The sequence below is a fragment of the Saccopteryx bilineata genome, chromosome 7, assembly GCF_036850765.1.
Source record: "Saccopteryx bilineata isolate mSacBil1 chromosome 7, mSacBil1_pri_phased_curated, whole genome shotgun sequence".
Lineage (NCBI taxonomy): Eukaryota > Metazoa > Chordata > Mammalia > Chiroptera > Emballonuridae > Saccopteryx > Saccopteryx bilineata.
This window is the reverse complement of record NC_089496.1, coordinates 79,511,414-79,535,630: the sequence shown is the minus strand read 5'-3', so window position 1 is coordinate 79,535,630 and position 24,217 is coordinate 79,511,414. Positions and strand designations below refer to the sequence as shown.

At 45.0% G+C, this 24,217-nt stretch overlaps 1 protein-coding gene across 9 annotated transcripts in view; it reads left to right on the top strand.

Annotated features, from left to right (window-relative positions):
* The window catches only part of CPEB3 (cytoplasmic polyadenylation element binding protein 3), a 219,865-nt gene extending 199,539 nt beyond the window's left edge, over positions 1 to 20,326 (top strand). For all 9 annotated transcript variants that reach the window (XM_066239887.1, XM_066239886.1, XM_066239885.1 and 6 more), the window contains one exon: positions 19,626 to 20,326. In XM_066239887.1, the coding sequence (XP_066095984.1) occupies positions 19,626 to 19,853 (228 nt within the window). In that variant the 3' untranslated portion in view covers positions 19,854 to 20,326. The remainder of the gene's footprint in view (positions 1 to 19,625) is intronic.
* Positions 20,327 to 24,217: the final 3,891 nt, after the last annotated feature.

The following is a 24,217-nucleotide window of genomic DNA, read 5'->3' as shown; positions in this document are numbered from 1 at the left end:
ATATTTATTTACAAAAAAAAAATACCTTTTTCTGAGTCAGTTCAGTTTAGAAATGCTTTCTTGAAGAAAATTAAATAGGCTGCTTTGTTCTGAGACTCCTTAGAATCTTTTCTGTACTGATCTTCATTATGAAGACCTGAGAAGGAGACACAGTGTGACTCTTCACAAATTCTTTTGATCATGAGCTCTTCTAAAGTGCTCCATCTCTTGGGAGTAATTTTTTAGGGAGCCCAATTGAGAAAAAACTGTGTTTTCAGCTTATTTTCTTCTTTCATGCTCCAATTCAGAAGTCTAATCAGCAGCTGATTTTTTTCCCTCCCTCAGTCAATTCTTTTTTACCAAGTGTGACACACCCACTATCGATTTTCCTTTTTTTTATTTATTTTTTTATTGTGGTGAAAAAAAACGTGAAATCTATTCTCTTAACGAGTGTTCTTAGCGAACAGGATAGTGTTATTACCTATTAGCCCAATGTTGTGCAGAACTGAAACTTTATACCCTTCGAACAGCAACGCCCTGCTTCCCCTCCCCAAGACCCTGGCAGCCGCCAGTCCACTTTCTGCTTTCTGTGGGTGTGACGGGTTTAGATACTGCGTGAAATAGAGTCATGCCGTTGTCCTTTATGACTGGCTTATTTAACTTAGCACGATATCCTTAAGGTTGTTCATCAATGCTGCCACATGTGACATAATTTCCTTCTTTTTTTTTTTTAAGGCTGAATATTATTCCATTGTATGTGCACACCACATCTTTTTTTTGTTTTGTTTTGGTTTTTTTATTTTTTATTTTTCTGAAGCTGGAAACGGGGAGAGACAGTCAGACAGACTCTCGCATGCACCCGACCGGGATCCACCCGGCACGCCCACCAGGGGGCGACGCTCTGCCCACCAGGGGGCGATGCTCTGCCCCTCCGGGGCGTCACTCTGTTGCGACCAGAGCCACTCTAGCGCCTGGGGCAGAGGCCAAGGAGCCATCCCCAGCGCCCGGGCCATCTTTGCTCCAATGGAGCCTCGCTGCGGGAGGGGAAGAGAGAGACAGAGAGGAAGGAGGGGTGGAGGGGTGGAGAAGCAGATGGGCGCTTCTCCTGTGGGCCCTGGCCGGGAATCGAACCTGGGACTTCACACCAGGCCGACGCTCTACCACTGAGCCAACCAGCCAGGGCCCACCACATCTTTTTTTTTTCTTTTTTTTCCCCCCATTTTTCTGAAGCTGGAATCAGGGAGAGACAGTCAGACTCCCGCATGCGCCCGACCGGGATCCACCCGGCACGCCCACCAGGGGGCGACGCTCTGTCCACCAGGGGGCGATGCTCTGCCCATCCTGGGCGTCACCATGTTGTGACCAGAGCCACTCTAGCACCTGAGGCAGAGGCCACAGAGCCATCCCCAGCGCCCAGGCCATCTTTGCTACAATGGAGCCTTGGCTGCGGGAGGGGAAGGGAGAGACAGAGAGGAAGGCGCGGCGGAGGGGTGGAGAAGCAAATGGGTGCTTCTCCTGTGTGCCCTGGCTGGGAATCAAACCCGACCACATCTTCTTTATCCATTCATTCATCAGTGGACATTTAGATTGCTTCTGTACCTCGGCTGTTGTGAATATTGCAGCGGACATAATAGTGCAGATATCACTTTGAGATCCTGATTTTAGTTCTTTTGTATAAATGTCCAGAACTGGGATTGCTGGGCGTATATTTTCTGTCTAGGAGGGTGGGGGGTAGGGACACAGACATTGCATATCCATCGTGGTGGGGTATTGAAAGTGTGGTTGATGGTCCTGGTAGTATTAATAGTTTTTTTGGATTTTGATTACCTGAGATTCTCCATTGTATCTATCTAATGCACCAGTCTCTATATAAAAAGGGGAAATAGTCTTGAAATCAATATACCATTGACAAATAATGTATCCTTGCCTCTGTTTTAGCTGACTGCAGAGGCCCAGAGAGACTGCCTCTCAGCTAGCTAAGGGGGCTTTCTGATACGTTGTGACAGCTACAGCTGAGCCATAGCACACATTGGCTCTGAATATAGCATACTCTTTAGAATAACCTCCTTTTTTGCAAGCACTTCAGGTACTTCACATATTTAATCTTTTTTGTTCTCTCTCTCTCTCTCTCCACTAGAAACATACTAGACTTGAATTTTAGCTAAAGACTATCAAAGGCTTTATATTTTTAGCCTGCATGAAGATTAATATGACCCAGTAACCATACTGACAAGTGTAGATAATACTGTGCTTTGTCCTGGCCACAGCTGGAACAGATCAGATGACTCACTAGCACAAGAAGTGAGGGTTCTGGTGACCTGTTCCCAGACCTGTCTGCCCCTCGCCTTAGTCTGGTTCTCCCGCCTCCCGGCCTCTATTTAGCTGCTGTTATTGGCCCCTGCCCTGATCTGCCTTGGAAGCTTCCCAGCTATAGCTATGGTGGGTGATTTGACCCTTTGAGACGAAGCATCACCCAGAAGTGAGTTCAAATATTGTCAGAAATAATCCTACCTGAGCTTATTTTGAAGCACTGGGAGTCTAAGAGCCTTTGACCAGAAATAGCTTTTTTAGTGGTGTTTGGGTCATCTCAAGAAAGTGAGAAAGATAGCCATCTTCTCTAAATGGCATAGGAACTTTCTGTCCTGTCTCTCCTTCCCTGTCTCGAGCTCTGATCTCTTCTGAGATGATCCTTCTTTTTATGTCATCTCTCTTGGAATTGGGATAATTTTCAATATGAGAACCCTTTAGAGTGATGAAATGTTTTTCCCTGCTTGTATTTAAGTATAGAGGCTGTTTGAGATTACTGATGGGAAAAAGACCATCACCTCCCCTTTTAAATAGTTGTCTCAGTAGGACATGGAAGTTCTTTAACCCCAGAAGTCAGGGGCTATCAGTCAATTAGCAATTTCTTGGTAAGTGTTTATTCTTATTTGGAAGAACTGGTCCAGCCTCTCGTGGGGTAGGGGAGACTGAAGCCTGCGAGGTTGTGATTTAGCCAGTTAATGGACAGCGTCAGAGTGCTGGGCCCTTCTGAACCTTGGTGGAGGGAATCATGCAATGGCAGTTACGCATTTCACAGACTTCTGACTTTCTTACCCTTTATTCGCCGCGATATAACACTGTTCTGCTACTAGAAATCGGTTTGGGGCTGATTTGGATCTTCACCTTCAACCTCACTCTCAATTAGCATGGAAGGAAACCAGGCTAAGGGCAAATCAGTGGATTGGGCAGGATACTGTCAGCTGTCCCTTCTCTGTTTCATGCAAATGTTATCTGAAGGCCACACAGCACTCACAGACCTTCTGTGTGCTGCGAATCTCTGGTGGGGGTGCCAGCATTAGTACACATGAGCACATTTGAAACTGGGAAAGGCACAGGAGTGATTTTTAAATCTTTCTGCCCCTAGCACCTGAAAATATGAAGAACAGTAAGTCCCACCCTCCTAAAGGTGAAAAAATGAAATCCAAACCATTTTTCCTGTGTGTTTTTCATCTCCCAGATTGCTTCTATAATTAGTAACTGTGAGTTTGCTAAATCTGGAAGGTTGTGGATAACTTTGTTGCTAAGGAAATGTTCTCTTCACGTTGCTGCTTTAATTTCCTAGGCATCTGTCCTCTGCTTTCTGAACAGTAAGGTTCCAACTCATAGTCAATTGAAAACCTAAAAATGTATGTTTAGGCGTTGTTAGTATCACCGAGGGCTGCTTCAGCAGCGAGAAAGACACGTTTAGTGGGAATGGTAACAAGGTTACTGTGGTTTTAAGGCTAGATATCCTCTGTGATACATACCAAGAAGATTAGAAGCACATTACATTTAAAAGCTTTGAGCACGCCAAATAAAATTCTATTTCCAGAAGCATGTTGCTCTAGATAAGAAACGGCCCTGCCGAGTTCTGGGCAGGCCTTTGCACATATTATCCCTGCTCAGCTGTAGCTCCGCCCTTGACCGCTTTTTCAGTCTGCCGCTCCTGCTCCGTTATCTGAAGTCTTGGCTTCCAGCCACCATTTCCCTGCCTTGGGATGGCTAGGTATCTGACAGGCTTAACCTGTTTATTTCCCGTCACCAAAGGGCAGACTGCAGCAGGGTCCAGTCTCTAGATGTCCTTTATATAACCTTTAGCTGTACCTGACGTTGGCTAATGCCTCCCTTCTCCTGACTGCAGTGTGTCAGGCCCATGAGAGGGAATTCTATACAACAGATGGTTTATGGTCTCCCTAAGTATCACCTCTCTTCCACCAAGAACTGTTTGGCCATTGCTTCATTTACTCTGGGAGGTCATTTTGCTGACTGATAACCAAAATGACTGCAGAGAAAAATATTTCCTCTAGGTTGTAAGCAATAAAACAATGTCAGCATTGAGATAATTTTGTTGAAGTATAGCTTTCTTTTTCTGTGTCATTCTAAGTATATTATTCTCTTTATCCATCTTATATAGCTACTTATCCAGGGTTCCACACAAGTCTTCCTTGTCCTTAATGGTCACCAGCTTCTGTAATCAATGAGTTCTGCATATTCCTCAGTGTCCCAGGGCACGGGGGGTCTCCACTAGGTGGGTGCTATGAATTCAAGCGTCTCTCTACAGGAACTTCTCACCACCTGTGCCTGCAGATCCCTTGGGGCAGAGGGTCAGTTTGGTGATATGATTGACTCTGTGTAGAGCTCTACTGTTTGGACTTTAACGGTAGAGTTGGTCAGTAAGTTGGTGTCTCCAAAGTGGCATATAGCTGAAGGATGCTGCAGGTGGTTTACAGAGAAATCCACTTGTATTTTAATAATTATGTATCTGTGTATTGAGGGAAATGAAATCAATCTGGATAGTTAAGTAAAACATCATGTAGGCCCTGGCTGGTTGGCTCAGCTGTAGAGTGTCGGCCCGGCGTGTGGAAGTCGTGGGTTTGATTCCCAGCCAGGGCACACAGGAGAAGTGCCCATTTGCTTCTCCACCCTTCCTCCTCTCCTTTCTCTCCATCTCTCTCTTCCCTTCCTGCAGCCAAGGCTCTGTTGGAGCCAAGTTGGCCCAGGTGCAGAGGATGGCTCCATGGCCTCTGCCTCAGGTGCTAGAATGGCTCTGGTTGCAATGAAGCAATGCCCCAGATGGGCAGAGCATCGCCCCCTGGTGGGCATGCCGGGTGGATCCTGGTCGGGTGCATGCAGGAGTCTCTCTGCCTCCCTGCTTCTCACTTGAGGGAAAAAAAAAAAGACCAAAAAAATCACATAATAATACAGATAGCATTAAAATATGGCGAAAACAACAAATGGTTTGAGAATGCCTTCAAGAAACTCTCAGATAGACCATAAATTATTTTAGGGAAGAACTATGCCTTCATGTTCTCCTCTGTAATTCAGTTTTTAATATGGTGCCTCTCAAGGAATGGGCACTCCATAAATATTAGTCAAACAAGTAAATCCATCTGAACCAAAATAAACACTCTTTTTTTAATGTATAGCCACCTAGCTGCCACTGTCTTTTATGCAGCTACTTCTCTTTGTGGATTTAAATTTATGTCGGAGCCTGACCAGGCGGTGGTGCAGTGGATAGAGCCTCGGATTGGGATGCAGAGGACCCAGGTTCGAGACTCCGAGGTCGCCAGCTTGAGCACGCGGGCTCATCTGGTTTGAGCAAAAAAACCCACCAGCTTGGACCCAAGGTTGCTGGCTCCAGCAAGGGGCTACTCAGTCTGCTGAAGGCCCGCGGTCAAGGCACATATGAGAAAGCAATCAATGAACAACTAAGGTGTTGCAACGGGCAATGAAAAACTAATGATTGATGCTTCTCATCTCTCTTCATTTCTGTCTGTCCCTGTCTATCTCTCTCTGACTCTCTGTCTCTGTTAAAAAAAAATTTTTTTTTTTTAATTTAATTTACGTCAGAGATCTTGTGTGGCGGTTGCCCTTTGAGAGACTGTGCTGGCCAACTTGCACATCTGCATTTGTGGATCACTTTGAGTCATGGTGTATGTCGGGTCTTTGGGGCAAGCCTCTACTGTTTGGACCCACACCTCGCGTGAAGGGGCGGGATGCGGCTTTGCGGTCAGCACCACTCACGCATCTAGAATGCAAGCAGCACCCAGGATATCTATAGGAAAGGCCTCTGGGGCACCGCAGCAATTAAAAGCCACATCCTTTACTTTCTGGCTTCATTCAGAATCTTAATGACTTGGGGTTACTACGCTTTAATGTGCAAGTCTTAACAAACTTGATTTCCTAGCTTTTTGGTCCAACTGAAAATGCTAGGAAGCTGCAGATTTCCAAAGGATCCATGAAAGGTATTAGAAGGGACAGCAGACAGATTCTGAAAAGAGTACAGAAGAAGAGAAAACTGCGCTATATTACCCAGCACAACTCTAAGGAACATTCATGATATCCCTTGCTTAAGAGGGCACAGAATAAATACTACATTTTAGGAAGATTTCCATAAAAAAAAAAAAAACCATCAAAATTCAAGATGTTTTAGCACCAAAAAGGAAACCTGTCTGCTCTCTAGAGAAGTAGCTTCGGAGAGACTCATTACTCCCTAAGGGAGCTGACGCAGTAAGGCCCCGCGGGTGCCCCTGGCCAGAGGCAGCGGGGGTGGAGCGTCACGACCAGTGAGGCAGGGCATGCTGATGGGGCCTCAGAACCCCTCGGCTGGCACAGAGCTTCGTGCCATGCTCAGCAGAAAGCCTGACTAGGCAGAAGGTGCAGTTTCTGTTCATACTGACTGCATTTTCTCATCTCAGCACTGACCTTACATTTGTTAAGTGTTTTCCAGTTTACTGTGGGAGTTTATACCCACCATTCCACTTGATCCTGACACCCCCATGTTGTGGAAATCTTCCGAATCAATCAACAAGTGGAGCACAAATTCAGTCTTTTTCATGACTGCATGATAGTCCGTGGTGGGGGTGGGCAGATGTACCACATTTTAGTCATTTCCCTGTAGGTGGATATTTACTTTGCTTCTAGTTTTTTTGCCACTATGGGCAATTCTTCATTAAATATACTTTACATGTGAACTCATATTGGTGGTTATATTTCCAAGCATTAGGATTATAGCATTAATAACAGCCAATTATTGGGTCAAAGAATATATGTATTTTTAATCTTAATAATTTGCTCGTTTGCTTTTATAAAATGTCATAGTAATGTCATAGTGTTGGTGCCAACTTGGACTTGGTGAACATGTTAAGGACACTACTCTTTTATGAATTCTTCCTGTACTGGCCAAGAGTTTGCTTAAAGGCCTTAATCACTGTAAAAAAAAAATAGAAGACTGGATAAAGAAGATGTGGCACATATACACCATGGTATACTATTCAGCCATAAGAAATGATGACATCGGATCATTTACAGCAAAATGGTGGGATCTTGATAACATTATACGGAGTGAAATAAGTAAATCAGAAAAAACCAAGAACTGCATAATTCCATACATTAGTGGGACATAAAAATGAGACCAAGAGACATGGACAAGAGTGTGGTGGTTATGGGGGGGGGGGGTAAGGAGGGAGAAGGGAAGGGGGAGGGAAAGGGGCACAAAGAAAATTAGATAGAAAGTGACGGAGGACAATCTGACTTTGGGCGATGGGTATGCAACACAATTGAATGACAAGATAACCTGGACATGTTTTCTTTGAATATATATACCCTGATTTACTGATGTCACCCCACTAAAATTAATAAAAATTTATCTATAAAAAAATAAATGTCATAGTAAGTCACAGTTCTATTAGCAAACAATAGTTACCACCTCTTTTTATTTTTTTATTTTTATTTTTTTTTGAAGCTGGAAACGGGGAGAGACAGACTCCCGCATGCGCCCAACTGGGATCCACCTGGCACGCCCACCAGAGGCGAAGCTCTGCCCACCAGGGGGCGATGCTCTGCCCCTCCGGGGCGTCGCTCTGCCACGACCAGAGCCACTCCAGTGCCTGAGGCAGAGGCCAAGGAGCCATCCCCAGCGCCCGGGCCATCCTTGCTCCAATGGAGCCTTGGCTGCGGCAGGGGAAGAGAGAAACAGAGAGGAAGGAGGGGGTGGGGGTGGAGAAGCAAATGGGTGCTTCTCCTATGTGCCCTGGCCGGGAATTGAACCCGGGTCCCCCGCACGCCAGGCCGACGCTCTACCGCTGAGCCAACTGGCCAGGGCCTAGTTATCACCTCTTTTAAGTTTGCTAGACTAATGAGAACAAAGTGATTTTTTTTTTTTCCTGACTAGCAACCAGTGTGAAAATTTTTTCATGTGGATTATCTTTGAATTCCATGGTTTTTTTTTGAATGGATTTTAAGGAGGAGAGAGAGAGCGAGAGAGAGACATTGATTTGTTGTTCCACTTATTTATGTCTTCATTGGTTGATTCTTTTATTTTTATTTTTTTGTATTTTTTCAAAGTGAGAAGCGGGGAGTGGCAGACAGACTCCTGCATGTGCCTGACCGAGATCCACCCGGCATGCCCACCAGGGGGCAATGTTTGGCCCATCTGGGGTGTTGCTCTGCTGCAACCGGAGCCATTCTAGTACCTGAGGCAGAGGCCAGGAAGCCATCCTCAGTGCCTGAGCCAACTTTGCTCCAATGGAGCCTTGGCTGCGGGAGGGGAAGAGAGAGACAGAGAGGAAGGAGAGGGAGAAGGGTATGTGCCCTGGCCGGGAATCAAACACGGGACTTCCATATGCTGGGCCAATGCTCTACCACTGAGCCAACCGGCCAGGGCCTCACTGGTTGATTCTTGTATATGTCCTGGCTGGGAATCAAACCTGCAACCTTGGTGTACCAGGATGACACAATAACCAACTGAACCTACCTGGCCAGGGCTGCCTTTAAACTTTTTCATGAGTTGTTCTCTATCCATTTTTCCACTGTGTTGTATCTTTTTCTTGCCAGTTTTTAACACTTCTTTGTATAATATAAATAATCTATCCTGACCAGGCAGTGGCACAGTGGATAGAGCCTGACCTAGGATGCTGAGGACCCAGGTTCGAAATCCCGAGGTTGCCAGCTTGAGCACAGGCTCATCTGGTTTGAGCACTGCCTCACCAGCTTGAGTACAGAGTCACCAGCTTGAGCATGGGATCATAGACATGATCCCATGGTTGCTGGCTTGAAGCCCAAGGTCACTGGCATAAGCTCAAGATTGCTGGCTTGAGCAAGGGGTCACTGACTCAGCTGGAGTCCCCCCAACCCCATCAAGGCACATATGAGAAAGCAGTCAATGAACAGCTAGGGTGCTACAACAAGTTGTTTCTCATCTTTCTCTCTTCCTGTCTGCCACTGTCTGTCTTTCTCTCTCTTCTCTCTTGCTAGAAAAAAATAATCTGTAATTTGCCCTGGCCAGGTGGCTCAGTAAATGAAGCACCAACCAGTGCACCAGACGTCGTGGGTTTGACACCTGGTCAGGGCATGTACGAGAAGCAATCAATGAGTACACAACTAAATGGAACAACTAAGTGAAGCGAGTTAATGTTTCTCTTTGTCTCCCTCCCACGCCCCGCCCTTCCTTTGTCTTTCTTTCTCAAATCAACACGAAAAATTTGTTTTAATTGATTTTTTTTTTAAGAGAGAGAGAAAGAAGGGGGACAGAGGAGAGAGAGGGAGAGAGAGAAAGAGAAACATCGATGTGCTTCAGGATGATGCTCTAACCAGCTGAGCTGTCTGGTCAGAGCTGGGGGAAAAAGTTTAAGTAATAATCTGTAGTTTTCTTCCCAAATTCATTATTTGTCTATTGACTTTTCTCATAATATTTTTTGCCATTTATAAATGTATTTTGTTTTTACATGTTTTAATATATTTCCTTCTGAAGCTTCTAGGATTCAAGTCCTTATTTGAAAGTTTTGCCTTACCCTTAATTTATATATATATAGACCTAATTGGGATTTTTCTTTTTTTTTGAAGATTATTATCATTTTATTTTATTTTTGTATTTTTCTGAAGTTGGAAATGGGGAGGCAGTCAGACAGACTCCTGCGTGTGCCCGACCGGGATCCACCCGGCATGCCCACCAGGGGGTGATGCTCTGCCCATCTGGGGTGTCGCTCTGTTGCAACCAGAGCCATTCTAGCGCCTGAGGCAGAGGCCACAGAGCCATCCTCAGAGCCTGGGCCAACTTTGCTCCAGTGGAGCCTTGGCTGCAGGAGGGGAAGAGAGACAGAGAGGAAGGAGAGGGGGAGGGGTGGAGAAGCAGATGGGCACCTCTCCTGTGTGCCCTGGCCGGAAATCGAACCCGGGACTCCTGCACGCCAGGCCAATGCTCTACCACTGAGCCAACCGGCCAGGGCCTATTTTCTTTTTTATTTATTTATTTATTTATTTATTTATTTATTTTTCTTCTTTTCTGAAGCTGGAAACGGGGAGAAACAGTCAGACAGACTCCCGCATGCGCCCGACCGGGCACGCCCACCAGGGGCGTTGCTCTGACACGACCAGAGCCACTCTAGCGCCTGGGGCAGAGGCCAAGGAGCCATCCCCAGCGCCCGGGCCATCTTTGCTCCAATGGAGCCTTGGCTGCGGGAGGGGAAGAGAGAGACAGAGAGGAAGGAGGAGGGGGGTTGGAGAAGCAAATGGGCGCTTCTCCTATGTGCCCTGGCCGGAATCGAACCTGGGTCCCCCGCACGCCAGGCCGACACTCTACCGCTGAGCCAACCGGCAAAGGCCCTATTTTCTTTTTTTAACATTTAAATATTTCCTCATGTAGGTCCTGTGTCTTTATGGTTTGATTCATTCTGAGTACAGTGATAACCTTGAGATATGAATTTAATTTGTTCTGTAACGGAGCTCGTAAGTCAATCAACTCGTATATCAAACTGCTGATACTGGACCCGTGCGCCAACGCGCCAACTAGCAGCAGGGCAGCTTTCTGAATCACGGCTCATATCTCAGAATTTTGCTCGGATCTCCAACAAAAATACGAACTGAGTCGCAGCTCGTATCTTAAAAAAAAAAAAAAAATTGTACGTTGGTCTGTGCGTATGTATCTCAAGGTACCACTAATTTATAATTTTTATTACAAATGTGAATAGAATATTTTCTTCATTTTTATTCTTAGAATATCATAAATCTACTAATTTTCTTACAAGTCGTCTTGACAGAGAAATGATATCTATATATATATATTTTTTATTTTTATTTTTTGTGACATACAGAGAGAGGGACAGATAGGGATAGACAGACTGGAAGGGAGAAAGATGAGAAGCATCAGTTCTTCATTGCAGCACCTTAGTTGTTCATTGATTGTTTTCTCATATGTGCCTTGACCGGGGGCTACAGCAGAGCAAGTGACCCCTTGTTCAAGCCAGAGACCTTGAGCTTCAAGCCAGCGACCTTTGGGCTCAAACCAGCAACGATGGGGTCATGTCTATGATCCCACACTTAAGCTAGTGACCCCGCACTCAAGCTGGTGAGCCCACACTCAAGCCAGATGAGCCTGCAGTCAAGCCAGTGACTTCAGGGTCTCCAACCTGGGTCCTCTGCATCCCAGTCCAACACTCTATTCACTGCGCCACCGCCTGGTCAGGCAGAAATGATACCATGAGTAGATGCAGGATTTTGGAGCGTATCTTTTTCTCTCAGCCTAGTAGATGGCCTTTCTTGGTGTTCTGGCTTCCAGTGTAGCAGGTGAAAAGCCTGATACCAGTTGGTTTCTTTCTCTCTTTTGTAGGAGATAGTAACTAGCCCTTTTCACTTGGAAGCATGTGACATTTTTCTCCTTTTATTTATTTTTAAAAATAAATTATATACCACAGTCTAGTTTAATTTACTTTACTTTATTTTTTTCATTGATTTGAGAAAAGAAATTGGGGTGAGAGTATGTGGGAAGGGAAAGGGAGAGTGAGAAAGAGAAGCATCAACTTCTTGTTTTACTTAGTTGTTTCACTTAGTTGTGCACTCATTGATTGCTTCTCCTATGTGCCCTGAGTGGGGGTCAAACCTGCCACCTTTAGTGTGCCAGGTCAATGCTTGATCCAGTGAACCACCCAGCCAGGGCTCCTTACCTTTAGAGCTCAGAAGTTTTAGCTTGTGATTTGCCAGGATATGCCTGGTGGTACATTTTTTTCTCGTCAGTTTTGACGACCTGGTGGTATTTTTGATATACTGTTCAGGACTTTTACCTTTTCTCCTTTCTTTTTGTTCTTCTGGAATGTTGGGGGTTTTTTGCTTGTCTATTGGTTTTTGTGTTTGTTTGGTTTTTGGGGGTTTTTTTTTTGTTTGTTTGTTTTTTTAGGTGAGAGGAGGACAGATGGATAGGCAGACTCCCACATGTGCCCCAACTGACTGGGATCTACTGGGCAACCCCATCTGGGGCTGATGCATGAGTATTGAGCTATTTTTAGCACCTGAGGCTGATTCGCTCCAATGGAGCTATCCTCAGTGCCTGAGATCACGCTGGAACCAGTCAAGCCACTGGCTGTGGGGGAGAGGAAGAGGGAGAGAAAAGGGGAGGGGGAGGAGTCAAACCTAGGACATCATACGCTGGGTAAAGCTCTATCCACTGAGTCACTGGCCAGAGTCTCTTCTGGATGGAACTTTTTTAATTTATATATTAGATCCTTGTAGACCTATTCTAAAATTTCTTTCTTTTCTCTCATTCGTTATTTTTCTAAATTATTTTTTGCAGAGCTTTGAAATATTTCTGCCAGGCCTTTTAGGCCCCTAAACAGGATCTCTGCAGTGATTATCATCTCTTCAATCCATCTAATAACTTAGTCAGAAAGCTGCAGTTTAAATATTTATTTTATTTTATTTTTTAAACAGAGAGTCAGAGAGAAGGATAGAGAGGGACAGACAGACAGGAATGGAGAGATGAGAGCATCAATCATTAGTTTTTTGTTGCGCGTGTGACACCTTAGTTGTTCATTGATTGCTTTCTCATATGTGCCTTGTCTGCGGGCCTTCAGCGGACTGAGTAACCCCTTGCTTGAGCCAGCGACCTTGGGTCCAAGCTGGTGAGCTTTGCTCAAACCAGATGAGCCCGCGCTCAAGCTGGTGACCTCGGGCTCTCGAACCTGAGTCCTCCACATCCCAGTCTGACGCTCTATGCACTGCGCCACTGCCTGGTCAGGCTAAATATTTTAGCTTCTTAATCATTAAAGCACTTGAGCACCTTCAAAAGTATAGAGGAGGCCCTGGCCAGTTGGCTCAATGGTAGAGCGTCAACCTGGCGTACAGGAGTCCTGGGTTTGATTCCCGGCCAGGGCACACAGGAGAGGCACCCATCTGCTTCTCCACCCCTCCCCCTCTCCTTCCTCTCTGTCTCTCTTCCCCTCCTGCAGCCAAGGCTCCATTGGAGCAAAGTTGGCCCAGGCGCTGAGGATGGCTCTGTGGCCTCTGCCTCAGGTGCTAAAATGGCTCTGGTTGCAACAGAGCGACGCCCCAGATGGGCAGAGCATTGCCCCCTGGTGGGCGTGCCAGGTGGATCCCAGTCGGGCACATGCGGGAGTCTGTCTGACTGCCTCCCCGTTTCCAACTTCAGAAAAATACGAGAAAAAAAAAGGGGGGGCAAAAGACTTGAAATAGCCTGACCTGTGGTGGAGCAGTGGATAAAGCATTGACCTGGAATGCTGAGGTCTCTGGTTCGAAACCCCGGGCTTGCCTGGTCAAGGCACATCCGTAAAGCTACCTCTCCATCCCACTTTCTCTCTATCATCTCCTCTCTCTCTCTCTAAATATATATATATATGGTCTACCGGAAAGTTCTGTCCGTTTTTTGAATAAAACAAAATACAAATTTTTCTTACCGTCAATAAACTTTATTAAATAATATAATTGCCATTATTATTAATGATTTCTTGCCAGCGTGAGGGCAATTTGTATATCTCATTTTTGAAAAATGTTTTATCTTTTGATGCGAAAAATTGAACCAGTGCTTGTTTGATATCGTCTTCATTTTTGAATTTTTTGCCCTTCAAAAAAAAATTTTTTTTTAAAGAATTCTTCCAACTCTCTTTATTTTTATTTTTATTTTTTTTATTTATTCATTTTAGAGAGGAGAGGGAGAGACAGAGAGAGAGGAGAGACAGAGAGAGAGAAGGGGGGGGAGGAGCTGGAAGCATCAACTCCCATATGTGCCTTGACCAGGCAAGCCCAGGGTTTCGAACCGGCGACCTCAACATTTCCAGGTTGACGCTTTATCCACTGCACCACCACAGGTCAGGCCGCAAAAAATTTTTTAAGGACAAAAACAAGTGGTAGTTGGAGGGTGCTAAGTCCGGGGAATGTGGTGGATGCGACAGACATGCTTCTGTAGCATTTCTTCCTTGTTGAAATTCGTAAAAATTACAGTGGCGTAAATGAACTTTATCAGTAGCCATGGGTACACTGTCGCTTCACACATAAGACTAACATGAATCAACTTTGTTTTAGTTAATTTGCTACGTCAGTATGTATACATTAAGTGATAAAAATAGAGAGGCACACATGCGCCAAATAAACATGTGCTTACATGTCGAAACTTGTGATAGAAACAGACAGAACTTTCTGGCAGACTATATATATATATAGTCTACCAGAAAATTCTGTAGATATATATATATATCTTTCTTCAGAGAAGGTGTGCCGAGCCCCAATAAGCATATGAAAAGATGCTCAAAATCATTAGTCAGTAGGGAAATGGAATTCAAAACTATAGTGAGGTACCTCTCCACACTTACCAAGATAGCAGTAATCACAGAAGTGGAAACCAGCAAGTGTCGGTGAAGGTGTGGAGAAATTAGAACCCTGGCACATTGCTAGGGGGAGTGGCAGAGGGTGTAGCCTCTGTGGAAGACAATTTGGCAGTTCTTCAAAGAGTGAACAAAGAGTTAAGCCTAGAATTGTCATGTGCCCAGCAATTCTACTTCTAGGTACATATACAAAAGAAGTCAACACTGGTGTCCAAACAAAAATACGGACATACATTCATAGCAGCACCATTCATAATAGTGAGAAGATGGAAACAACCCAGACGTTCCTCAGCGAATGAGTGGATAAAAGCTGTGCGTATGTACACGTGTAAAGGAGTTTTATCCAGTCACGAAGAGGAATGAAATAATGCTGCATGCTACGACACGGATGAACCTCAAAACATTGTAAGAGCAAGAAGCCAGAGACAAAAGGTCACGTATTATGTGATTCCATTTACATAAACTATCCAGAATAGGTACACCCTTAGAGACAGAAAGCAGACTGGTTGTTGCCAGGGAAAGGTGGAGTAATTGCTTAGGGGGGATAGTGTTTCCTGTTGGGGTGACGAAAATAGTTTGGAACTATTATTCACTTTAAAATTGTTTATTTTATCATAAGAAAGAAGAATAAAAGAAAGACTGGGCTTTGTTGAGCACATGAAATTGTTGGGTTGGCTGGGCATTAAAAGAACACTTAACGTGGGAAGAAAGTGCAAGTAAAAATAAGGACCAGGTACAGTCTGAGTTGGGAATTGGTTGGGAGAGAGATTAAGGCAAATCATGAAGTCTCTGGCTTATAACTGAGCCATAGGAGACAAGGAATACCCTATTCTACTAAGGAAGCGGGGCTGTGGAGAATCTGGCTTCGACCAGGAGAGGAATAACGTTTAAGTAGACTGTTGAAATGTCAACAAGTACACAGGAGAATTGAACGAGGGAAGGCCGGAGTCTGGTGGTCAGTGCAGAAGCCTTTGATACTGAACACATCCAGGTGTGTCTTGTGTTGACCTGGACTAGGGAGGAAGCAGTAGGAATAATAACTGTGCCTGTGATGTGCCGGGCACTGTTCTGTGTGCTTGATACGATTTCATTCACTTAACCCTCATAGGAACCGTGTAAGTATAAGCTCCTCTTTTCCTCCAGTGTACAGGCAAGAAAGCAGAGCCTCAGAACAGCTGAGAAACTTGCCTGGGGTCACAGGGCCACTCACTAGATTTGAACCCAGGCAGATGACCCCAGAACCCCACTCCCATTTTATTTATTTTTTTTATTTTTTTATTTTTTTGCATTTTTCTGAAGCTGGAAACAGGGAGAGACAGTGAGACAGACTCCCGCATGCGCCCGACCGGATCCACCGGGCACGCCCACCATGGGGCGACGCTCTGCCCACCAGGGGGCGATGCTCTGCCCATCCTGGGCGTCGCCATGTTGCGACCAGAGCCACTCTAGCTCCTGAGGCAGAGGCCACAGAGCCAACCCCAGCGCCCGGGCCATTTTTGCTCCAATGGAGCCTTGGCTGCGGGAGGGGAAGAGAGAGACAGAGAGGAAGGCGTGGCGGAGGGGTGGAGAAGCAAATGGGCGCTTCTCCTGTGTGCCCTGGCTGGGAATCGAACCCGGGTCCTCCGCACACTAGGCTGACACTCTACCGCTGAGCCAACCGGCCAGGGCCCCCACTCCCATTTTAATTATGAGGCAAAAGTGAAGGTGAGAGATTGTGGTGAAGCCCACTTACCACCTGGTCAGATTGAGGATGAGCAAGTAGGAGAAAGGGAACTAGAGCCAGAGTAAAGGCCTTGTCCCCTGAGTAACCAGGACTGCTCAGTGGTCATCTAAGTGGAAATATCTCGCTAGCCAGTGGGACCTGCGGGCTGGATCCAGGCTAGAGCCCACACTCCAGAGGAGGCCAGCAAAGGGCCTTCAGAAGGGAGGGAGAACCAGGAAGCAGAGTCTCTAGAGTGTCTGTCTAATCCTAGGCAGTCCTGTCTTTCCTGCCCACCTAGTGCCCTGCCAGACCTCCTGGCTGCATCCAGAGGCAGCCTAAATTGTCACATCAAAACACTGGGTCTGGCCCTGGCCCGTTGGCTCAGTGGTAGAGCGTCGGCCTGGCGTGTAGAAGTCCCGGGTTCGATTCCCGGCCAGGGCACACAGGAGAAGCGCCCATTTGCTTCTCCACCCTTCCCCCTCTCCTTCCTCTCTGTCTCTCTCTTCCCCTCCCGCAGCCCAGGCTCCATTGGAGCAAAGATGGCCCGGGCGCTGGGGATGGCTCCTTGGCCTCTGCCCCAGGCGCTAGAGTGGCTCTGGTCTCGGCAGAGCGACGCCCCCTGGTGGGCGTGCCGGGTGGATCCCGGTCGGGCGCATGCGGGAGTCTGTCTGTCTCTCCCGGTTTCTAGCTTCAGAAAAATACAAAAAAAACCCACACTGGGTCTGGCCCTGGCCAGTTAGCCCAGTCGGTAGAGTGTCATCCTGAAACACTAAGGTTGCGGGTTTAATCTCTGGTCAGGGCACATATGGGAAATGACCAATGAATGCACAACAAATGAATGCTGCTCTCTCTCTCTTCTCTCCCCTCCCCCCCCAATCTCTCTAAAATCAATCAATAAAACAATTTTAAAATAAAACAACTGTGGGTCCTCATCTTGACAGCCCCAGTGGCCGGCGGTCCTTGTCCTGCTGGAATGGCTCTGGGAGTCGGTGTGGGAAGGAGCCTTTGGTCCAGACTTGCCACCATTGTGATGAAATGTTAAAGATGTTCCTTTCCCGAGCTTCTAGGGCCGTGCTTCTCAGAGCGTGCTCAGGGTTCTCGGAGCGCACGCGCCAGGGGTTCTCAGGGTGCACCGGGGGTTCTCAGAGTGTGCACCAGGGGTTCTCAGAGCGTGCGCCGGGGGTTCTCAGGGTGCACCGGGGGTTCTCAGAGCGTGCTCGGGGTTCTCGGAGCGCGCGCCAGGGGTTCTCAGGGTGCACCGGGGGTTCTCAGAGCGTGCGCCGGGGGTTCTCAGAGCGTGCGCCGGGGGTTCTCAGGGTGCACCGGGGGTTCTCAGGGTGCGCCGGGGGTTCTCAGGGTGCGCCAGGGTGCGCCGGGGGTTCTCAGGGTGCGCCGGGGGTTCTCAGGGTGCGCCGGGTGTTCCCAGAGCACGCGCCGGGGGTTCCCAGAGCACGCGCCGGGGGTTCTCAAGAGCGTGCTCCAGGGCACACTGCTGCGCCTTAGAGGATTTCCAGGTGCACCCTATGGTATTCCAGGAAATATGTGCCTGTTGGGGACCAAAAAACCAACAGAGTTTTTGGAGTTTAGATCTTTGGGGGACAGAGGTGTGGGGAATTGGCTGTAAGCTGACAGTCTGCCCAACCCCCCACCTCACTTGCCTGATTAGGTTGCAAAAGGCTGTTAAACTGTGGTGCTGGATTGTTTACACTACCCCCCATGTTCCGGGGAAAGACTGGAGGCAAGTTTCTTCTTTGTGTGGTGTCAAGTTAAGATGATATGTATGGTGGGGGTTTTCTGCACTCAATACAATTATGAGTAAAAAGAGGAATTCTTCAATGTATTGATGAGGAAATAAGAGTTTGCCTTTCAAATATATGCCCAAACATTGAAGAAATCCCAGGGCACATCAGGCTCCTGTTTCTCATCAACACAAGAATGAAAAAACTTAACACATTCACCCCGGGAGCTGCCAAATTTACTAAATCTTACTAAGAATGTATCTATATATATAAAAAGATAATTTTTTTGTCTTTTTTTTTTTAATTTTTTAAACCCCCCCTTTTTTTTACGAATTCTAAAACGTATAACTCAAAAAATGTAACATAAAAATGTTTTTTAATGTAAGAATGAATTTAATTTTGTCATTTATTTCATTTACCATAAAAGCATGCTTGGACTTTATATTTTTTTCTTTAATATTTGACTTCATTATTATACCGTATTTCTCAGAAATTTGTATATAGTGTGCCTACAATTATTTGTAGGATTTTAAATGCACCCCGACTTCAAAATGTTTGAGAACGCCTGCTCTGGGGGAAGAGGGTGTGAGGGAAAGCAGCGGTAACTTTTCCCGTGCTTGCTTTATTTAGCGAATAACGTGTCGCCTGAGGGGCTTTGATGGAAAGTTCTCTATTGAAGCCCCCAGTCATTCAGGGAGAGTAAGGTAGTAAAGTCCTAAACATAAAAAAGCCTCAATTATTATAGTAACTTTTTTTTTTTTTTTTTTTGTATTTTTCTGAAGCTGGAAACGGAGAGAGACAGTCAGACTCCCGCATGCACCCGACCGGGATCCACCCGGCACGCCCACCAGGGGGGGCGACTCTCTGCCCCTCCGGGCGTTACTCTGCTGCGACCAGAGCCACTCCAGCGCCCCCGTCAGAGGCCAAGGAGCCATCCCCAGCGCCCGGGCCATCTTTGCTCCAATGGAGCCTCGGCTACAGGAGGGGAAGAGAGAGACAGAGAGGAAGGAGAGGGGGAGGGGTGGAGAAGCAGATGGACGCTTCTTCTGTGTGCCCTGGCCGGGAATCAAACCTGGGACCTCTGCACGCCAGGCCGACGCTCTACCACTGAGCCAGCCGGCCAGGGCCTATAGTAACTTCTTCAGTCTCCCTAGTTCCCCACCCCCAGCCCGCTGTATATAGCACTGAGATGTTAGCCTTGTCATTAAAACAAGAAGCCCAGAGCCTCAGAACAGTGTCGCCCTCCAGCTGCCTTGCCAGCTCCGTGGGGCTGCCAGGCTCCTGCAGACCATTCCCCATCGGTACCCTCATTGGCCTGCTACTGGGCTCATCCCAGCTGATCACCCATCTGACTGGCAGACCTGTGTGGGGGGTAACTGGTACTCCGGCTCTCAGCCCCTGCACTGTAAGATGTGCTGGCGGCTAGGAAAGGAGGGAGCGCCTTCCCATGCCCGCGCCTGCCGGGGCCCAGGGGGCATCTCACCTAAGCGGTTCATTCAGCGTCTCTGTCAAGTCTGGAAGGAAACACGCAAGGAAGCTTTGCTAAACCTTTTTCCTGTCTTTCCTCTCTGGGTCCAGGTGGAGGTGAAGCCATACGTGCTGGATGATCAGATGTGCGATGAGTGCCAGGGCACGCGCTGTGGTGGGAAGTTTGCCCCGTTCTTCTGTGCCAACGTCACCTGTCTGCAGTATTACTGCGAATACTGCTGGGCGAGCATACACTCCCGCGCCGGGCGGGAGTTCCACAAACCGCTGGTGAAGGAGGGAGGCGACCGCCCCCGCCACGTCCCGTTCCGCTGGAGCTGAGCCGGGGGCAGACCCCGCCAATAGTACTGGAGCAGATAACTAGGAAGGAAAAGAGGGCACTGCCTCAGGGCTTACAGTGTTCTGGAAATCTGTGCATTCGTTTTCGATTTTTAAAGAAGAAATGGGTCTTTTTATTATTATTATTTACAGTCATATTACTGAACTCAATGTCCAGTGTAATGCAAAATTGCAGAGTGTATAACGGTACTGATTTGCACTTTGATTCACACCTTCGTCTGCTTGGTACCTTAATTTCTTACACCTGATCTGTCCCCCGTGACAGGACGTAGACTGCCATTCTCATCAGCGGCCATCAGGTTGATGTCTGTGATTTCTTCTGTTTGTTCCTGTTGTTGTTGTGTTGTTGTTGTTGTTCCGATTGTTTTTGAACTGGAGCATGCACTTATTTTCAGAAACTTAGAGAGTTGCCCCTAGGAGAAGACTTACCAAAGGTAATCCTCGTGAGAAGGTGGCAGATGTAGCAAAAACTTCACAACAATTCAGCAATCACTAGTTGGGGTTATTTAGAGTAAGGATATAACCCTTAATGAAAATAAGCCTTTAGTTGCTCTCTGTTTTGACATGTAAGGGTACCTCACGAGCTGAATCTTTATTTTTCCTTCATGTTTGATTTTTGTTTTGCTGAGGATTTTTGGTTAGATCTTTTTAGTGTTATGTAAATTTATGCTGCAATAGCTTTTGCTGCTATTAAAATGGTATTATTAATACCATAATACTCTATTCAGGCTAAGGTATCAATGAAAAAACAAACCCAACAACACACTTTTGTGATTTAGGGATAGAATCAGCTGCCGAAAAGAGATCGGAAAAGACTTCAGAAAGCTTCAACAGGTCACTGTTTCTGACTGCATGTTTACTTAATCAGGTTGCTGCATGCAATAAATTTTATATCCAATGTCTAGTATAAAACCTTCCCACAATGCACAAATTAAGACTCTATATAAGCTATAAAATACTGATTTTTAAAAAAAAAAAGTAAATTTTTTTTTTCACTTAAAGAATTGGTAATTGACCAGAGGAAGGCATGCCTCAATAAATGGAATGCTTCTGAAATTAGGAAGAGCCCATAACAGAATGACCGATATTACAACCAATATAAAACCTAGGTATAGGATACTCTTACAGCAAATTTGTGGATGGTAGATGAAGTACTTTGCGGTGCTCTGTTATATATTGTGCAATTTATTTTATATAGTAAAGTGATTATGTCTAACTGTGATCAAACTTAACTGTTTAAAAGCCTCTGTGTCAGACATTAATGAACTTGACAGTTCATAACTGGTATACTATTAACTAATACATGAGCTCTTAGTTATAATCTCCTAGTGCTTGCACCATTTTACATAGCTTCAGACCTTGTCCAGAAAACCAAAGAGCTCATCTTAGCTTACAAACACTAGGAATATATACAATATATAGAGATAAGTTGTCAGATTGACAAACTAGGCACATTTTAAGAAAGTTGTGCGATGGTGATGCTAAAGAAATGTCTGGACAAAATAAGACGGCCTGGGCAGGGCTGGTTGTCTGGGTGAGAAACTAACTACTTAATTCCCTGGATTTATCCTGTAAAGCTTGAATAGAATTAAGACCTGCTAATACTACCGTGGACATTTTTTTAGCATTCACTCTTGGGCTGCAGATAGTAATATATAAACACACACAATGATTGTGAGACTATGTACATTTTTTTTTTTTAATCTTTTTCCTATGTTTTGGAATTCTGGGGACAATCTGACTGGATATGACACTGCAGAACAGATTTCAATCGCTGTGTTTTATGTGCTGTGATGTCCTTGTACTGTTTTAAGTTAATATTGCTTGTTTTTGTTCTGTTCTGTTTCATTTCTCCAGTGTTCTGTTGCAATTACCAGCTCTCAAACTTCAGTTTGTTTTCAAAAAGGAAAAAACAAAAATAGTTTTTTACTGGATTAAAAATGCTTATTAGAATTCTCCCCTTTTGAGGTCACCTCTGGGCTTTTTGGTAATAATTGCTTTTTCTCTGCCCAGCTGTGGTTTTTCTGTTTGTTTTTTCTATGTTTGTGGGGTTTTTTTTCATCTGTACAAGAAATTTTGTTATGCACTACTACTTTTTGTATTCTAGACAGTTTTCAAAAGTTGGCTGAAGATTTTTTTGTTTGTTTTTAAGGAAAAAGGCATGCTTTCTGACTGACATGATCTTTTGCAATACCTCAATTTTGAAATATAGGAGAGAAAAATGATATTTTCTAAGTAAGTTTATTCAGAAAAATATATATTAATTTAATTCTGCAAGAAAAATGATTTAACAGATGGGTAACTTTATTTTTTTCATGCTTATTTGTGTTTTTTGAAAATGAAGAAGTTAGAGCTTTATAACTATAATATTAAAGATCATATCTAACCTACAGAAATCTACCTAATTATGTGAAAGAAGCAAAACTTTGTGAAGAAGCACCCCTTTCATGTACTAAAAATATAACACTGAGATTTTTTTAAAAAGCTGGAAGATTGTACAGCATAAAGCTTAACGTGAAAGCGAAAAAAAACGTTGTCATGAAGAATAGGTTACAGAAACGAACCTCCCTTTGGTGCTGAAAGTTGTGATTAGGTGGTGGAGACGACTTTCCCTTCATTTGTATATTTATAATCAAGCGTTGATTGTGCACGACTGACCAGGATTGTGAAAGAGTTCTTCTGTTTGTATTTTTTTAAAGAGAACTTTTTTAGTTTATTAAATTATAACATGTTCCCTTTTGTTTTGTAAATAAATGTGCCCCCCAGGTTGTTAATGTTATATTAAAAGAGAGGGTCCTTCAAAAACATTATTTTTAAAACACAGAGGTGTTCTGACCTGCCACTTGACTGGAGACCCTGGGTATCAACAGGCCCTGTTGCGGCCTTTCCTTGATGTGACACTTGAACTAGTCGATTTTTTGAAGGCTATAACCTAACCTCGACTATTTGTTGTTATGTGCAATACTGTTTGTACTGTTTGTATAAAAAAATAGAAAAAAAAAAAGAAAAGAAAAAAGGCATAAATCTTTATTGCAGATTTATTTTCATTGCAAACTTTAGACATTGTGATTCACTAAAATCATTTTTCTACTGTCAAATATGTACCTTTTCTTCATGCTGGTATTTTTTCAATAGTAATGTAGCCTTTGTACTGAGACAAATTTTCATTGTTATTTTTAGAAAGATTTTTTGCTAAGAAAAAAATTAAACATATTTACATATTTTTCATTTTATTTCGTATTTTCTTTAAGGAGTGCTTTCTCAATCATTAATAGAGTTGTTTCTGGGAGGGACTTTCATATCTGGTCAATGTCATAATATTATTTTGTATTTTTACTTGGAATAAATTAATTTTATGATGCTAATTCTTTAAAAGTTTATTTTTTTCATTTTCAGTTATTTTTGAAGCTAAAACCTTTGTAATATTGTTACTAAAGTGTCTAGTTTTTTGAAATGCAAAAAGCTTTATGTATTAACTTGCTGATGTGGTTTACAATAGTGTGACAACAATGAAAATGGTTGGTTATGTAACGTGATTGGAAAATGTAATGAATAATTGGGTAATAAAATGACAGAATGAGCAGAACATGTGAGATTTTTGACAAGCCTTTTCCTTTGTTACAGTGGTTTAGTGTAAGATTAGGGATGTCACAGTACAGTTCTCTAGGGATGTCACAGTGGATTTATACAACACCAGGTGCAGCCGGATCGGTGGCCCTGATCAGGGAGTCACCCCTAGTGAAATCCCACCAGGTTGAAAACCTGGCTAGGACAACAGAATGACTCATTGCTTTTCCCCTCGAACTCTTCATTATGTCGTGTGTGTGTGTGTGTGTGTGTGTGTGTATGAATCTGCCACCAACCTGCTGTCCATGTGTTGAGACGGTGCCTTTCGCCCAGGCCACATCTTTTTCATTCATTCCCAGTGGTGACGTCTGAGAGGGAAAGGATGTGCTGGGAGGTCACCACCTTCTGTGTGGTTAGGCCCAGACTGCGTTGTTCCCCTTCGTTCCCCGGTATGGCCAAGGAAGCCCTCTCATCCGTCACCACTGTACGCGAACAGTCTCAGACTCGTGTTTCTTCACCTCCCACCTGCTACCTGTTACGGTGCCCCTTAATTGTCCCTATTTGTCCTCTATTGTGGCAACACATCTGGCAACACCCTGAGCATGATCTGTCTGCCCTCCTGCTTCTTTTCCAACACCCACCTCACCTTGAAGCTGTGCTGTTCAGGCAGCGTGTCATTGTAATGGCACCTAAAATTAAAACAAACAGAAACCTGCAACTGCAAACTGGTGTTGCGTAAACAGAACATCCGATGACTTGCTCTAGATAGATGGTGTGTT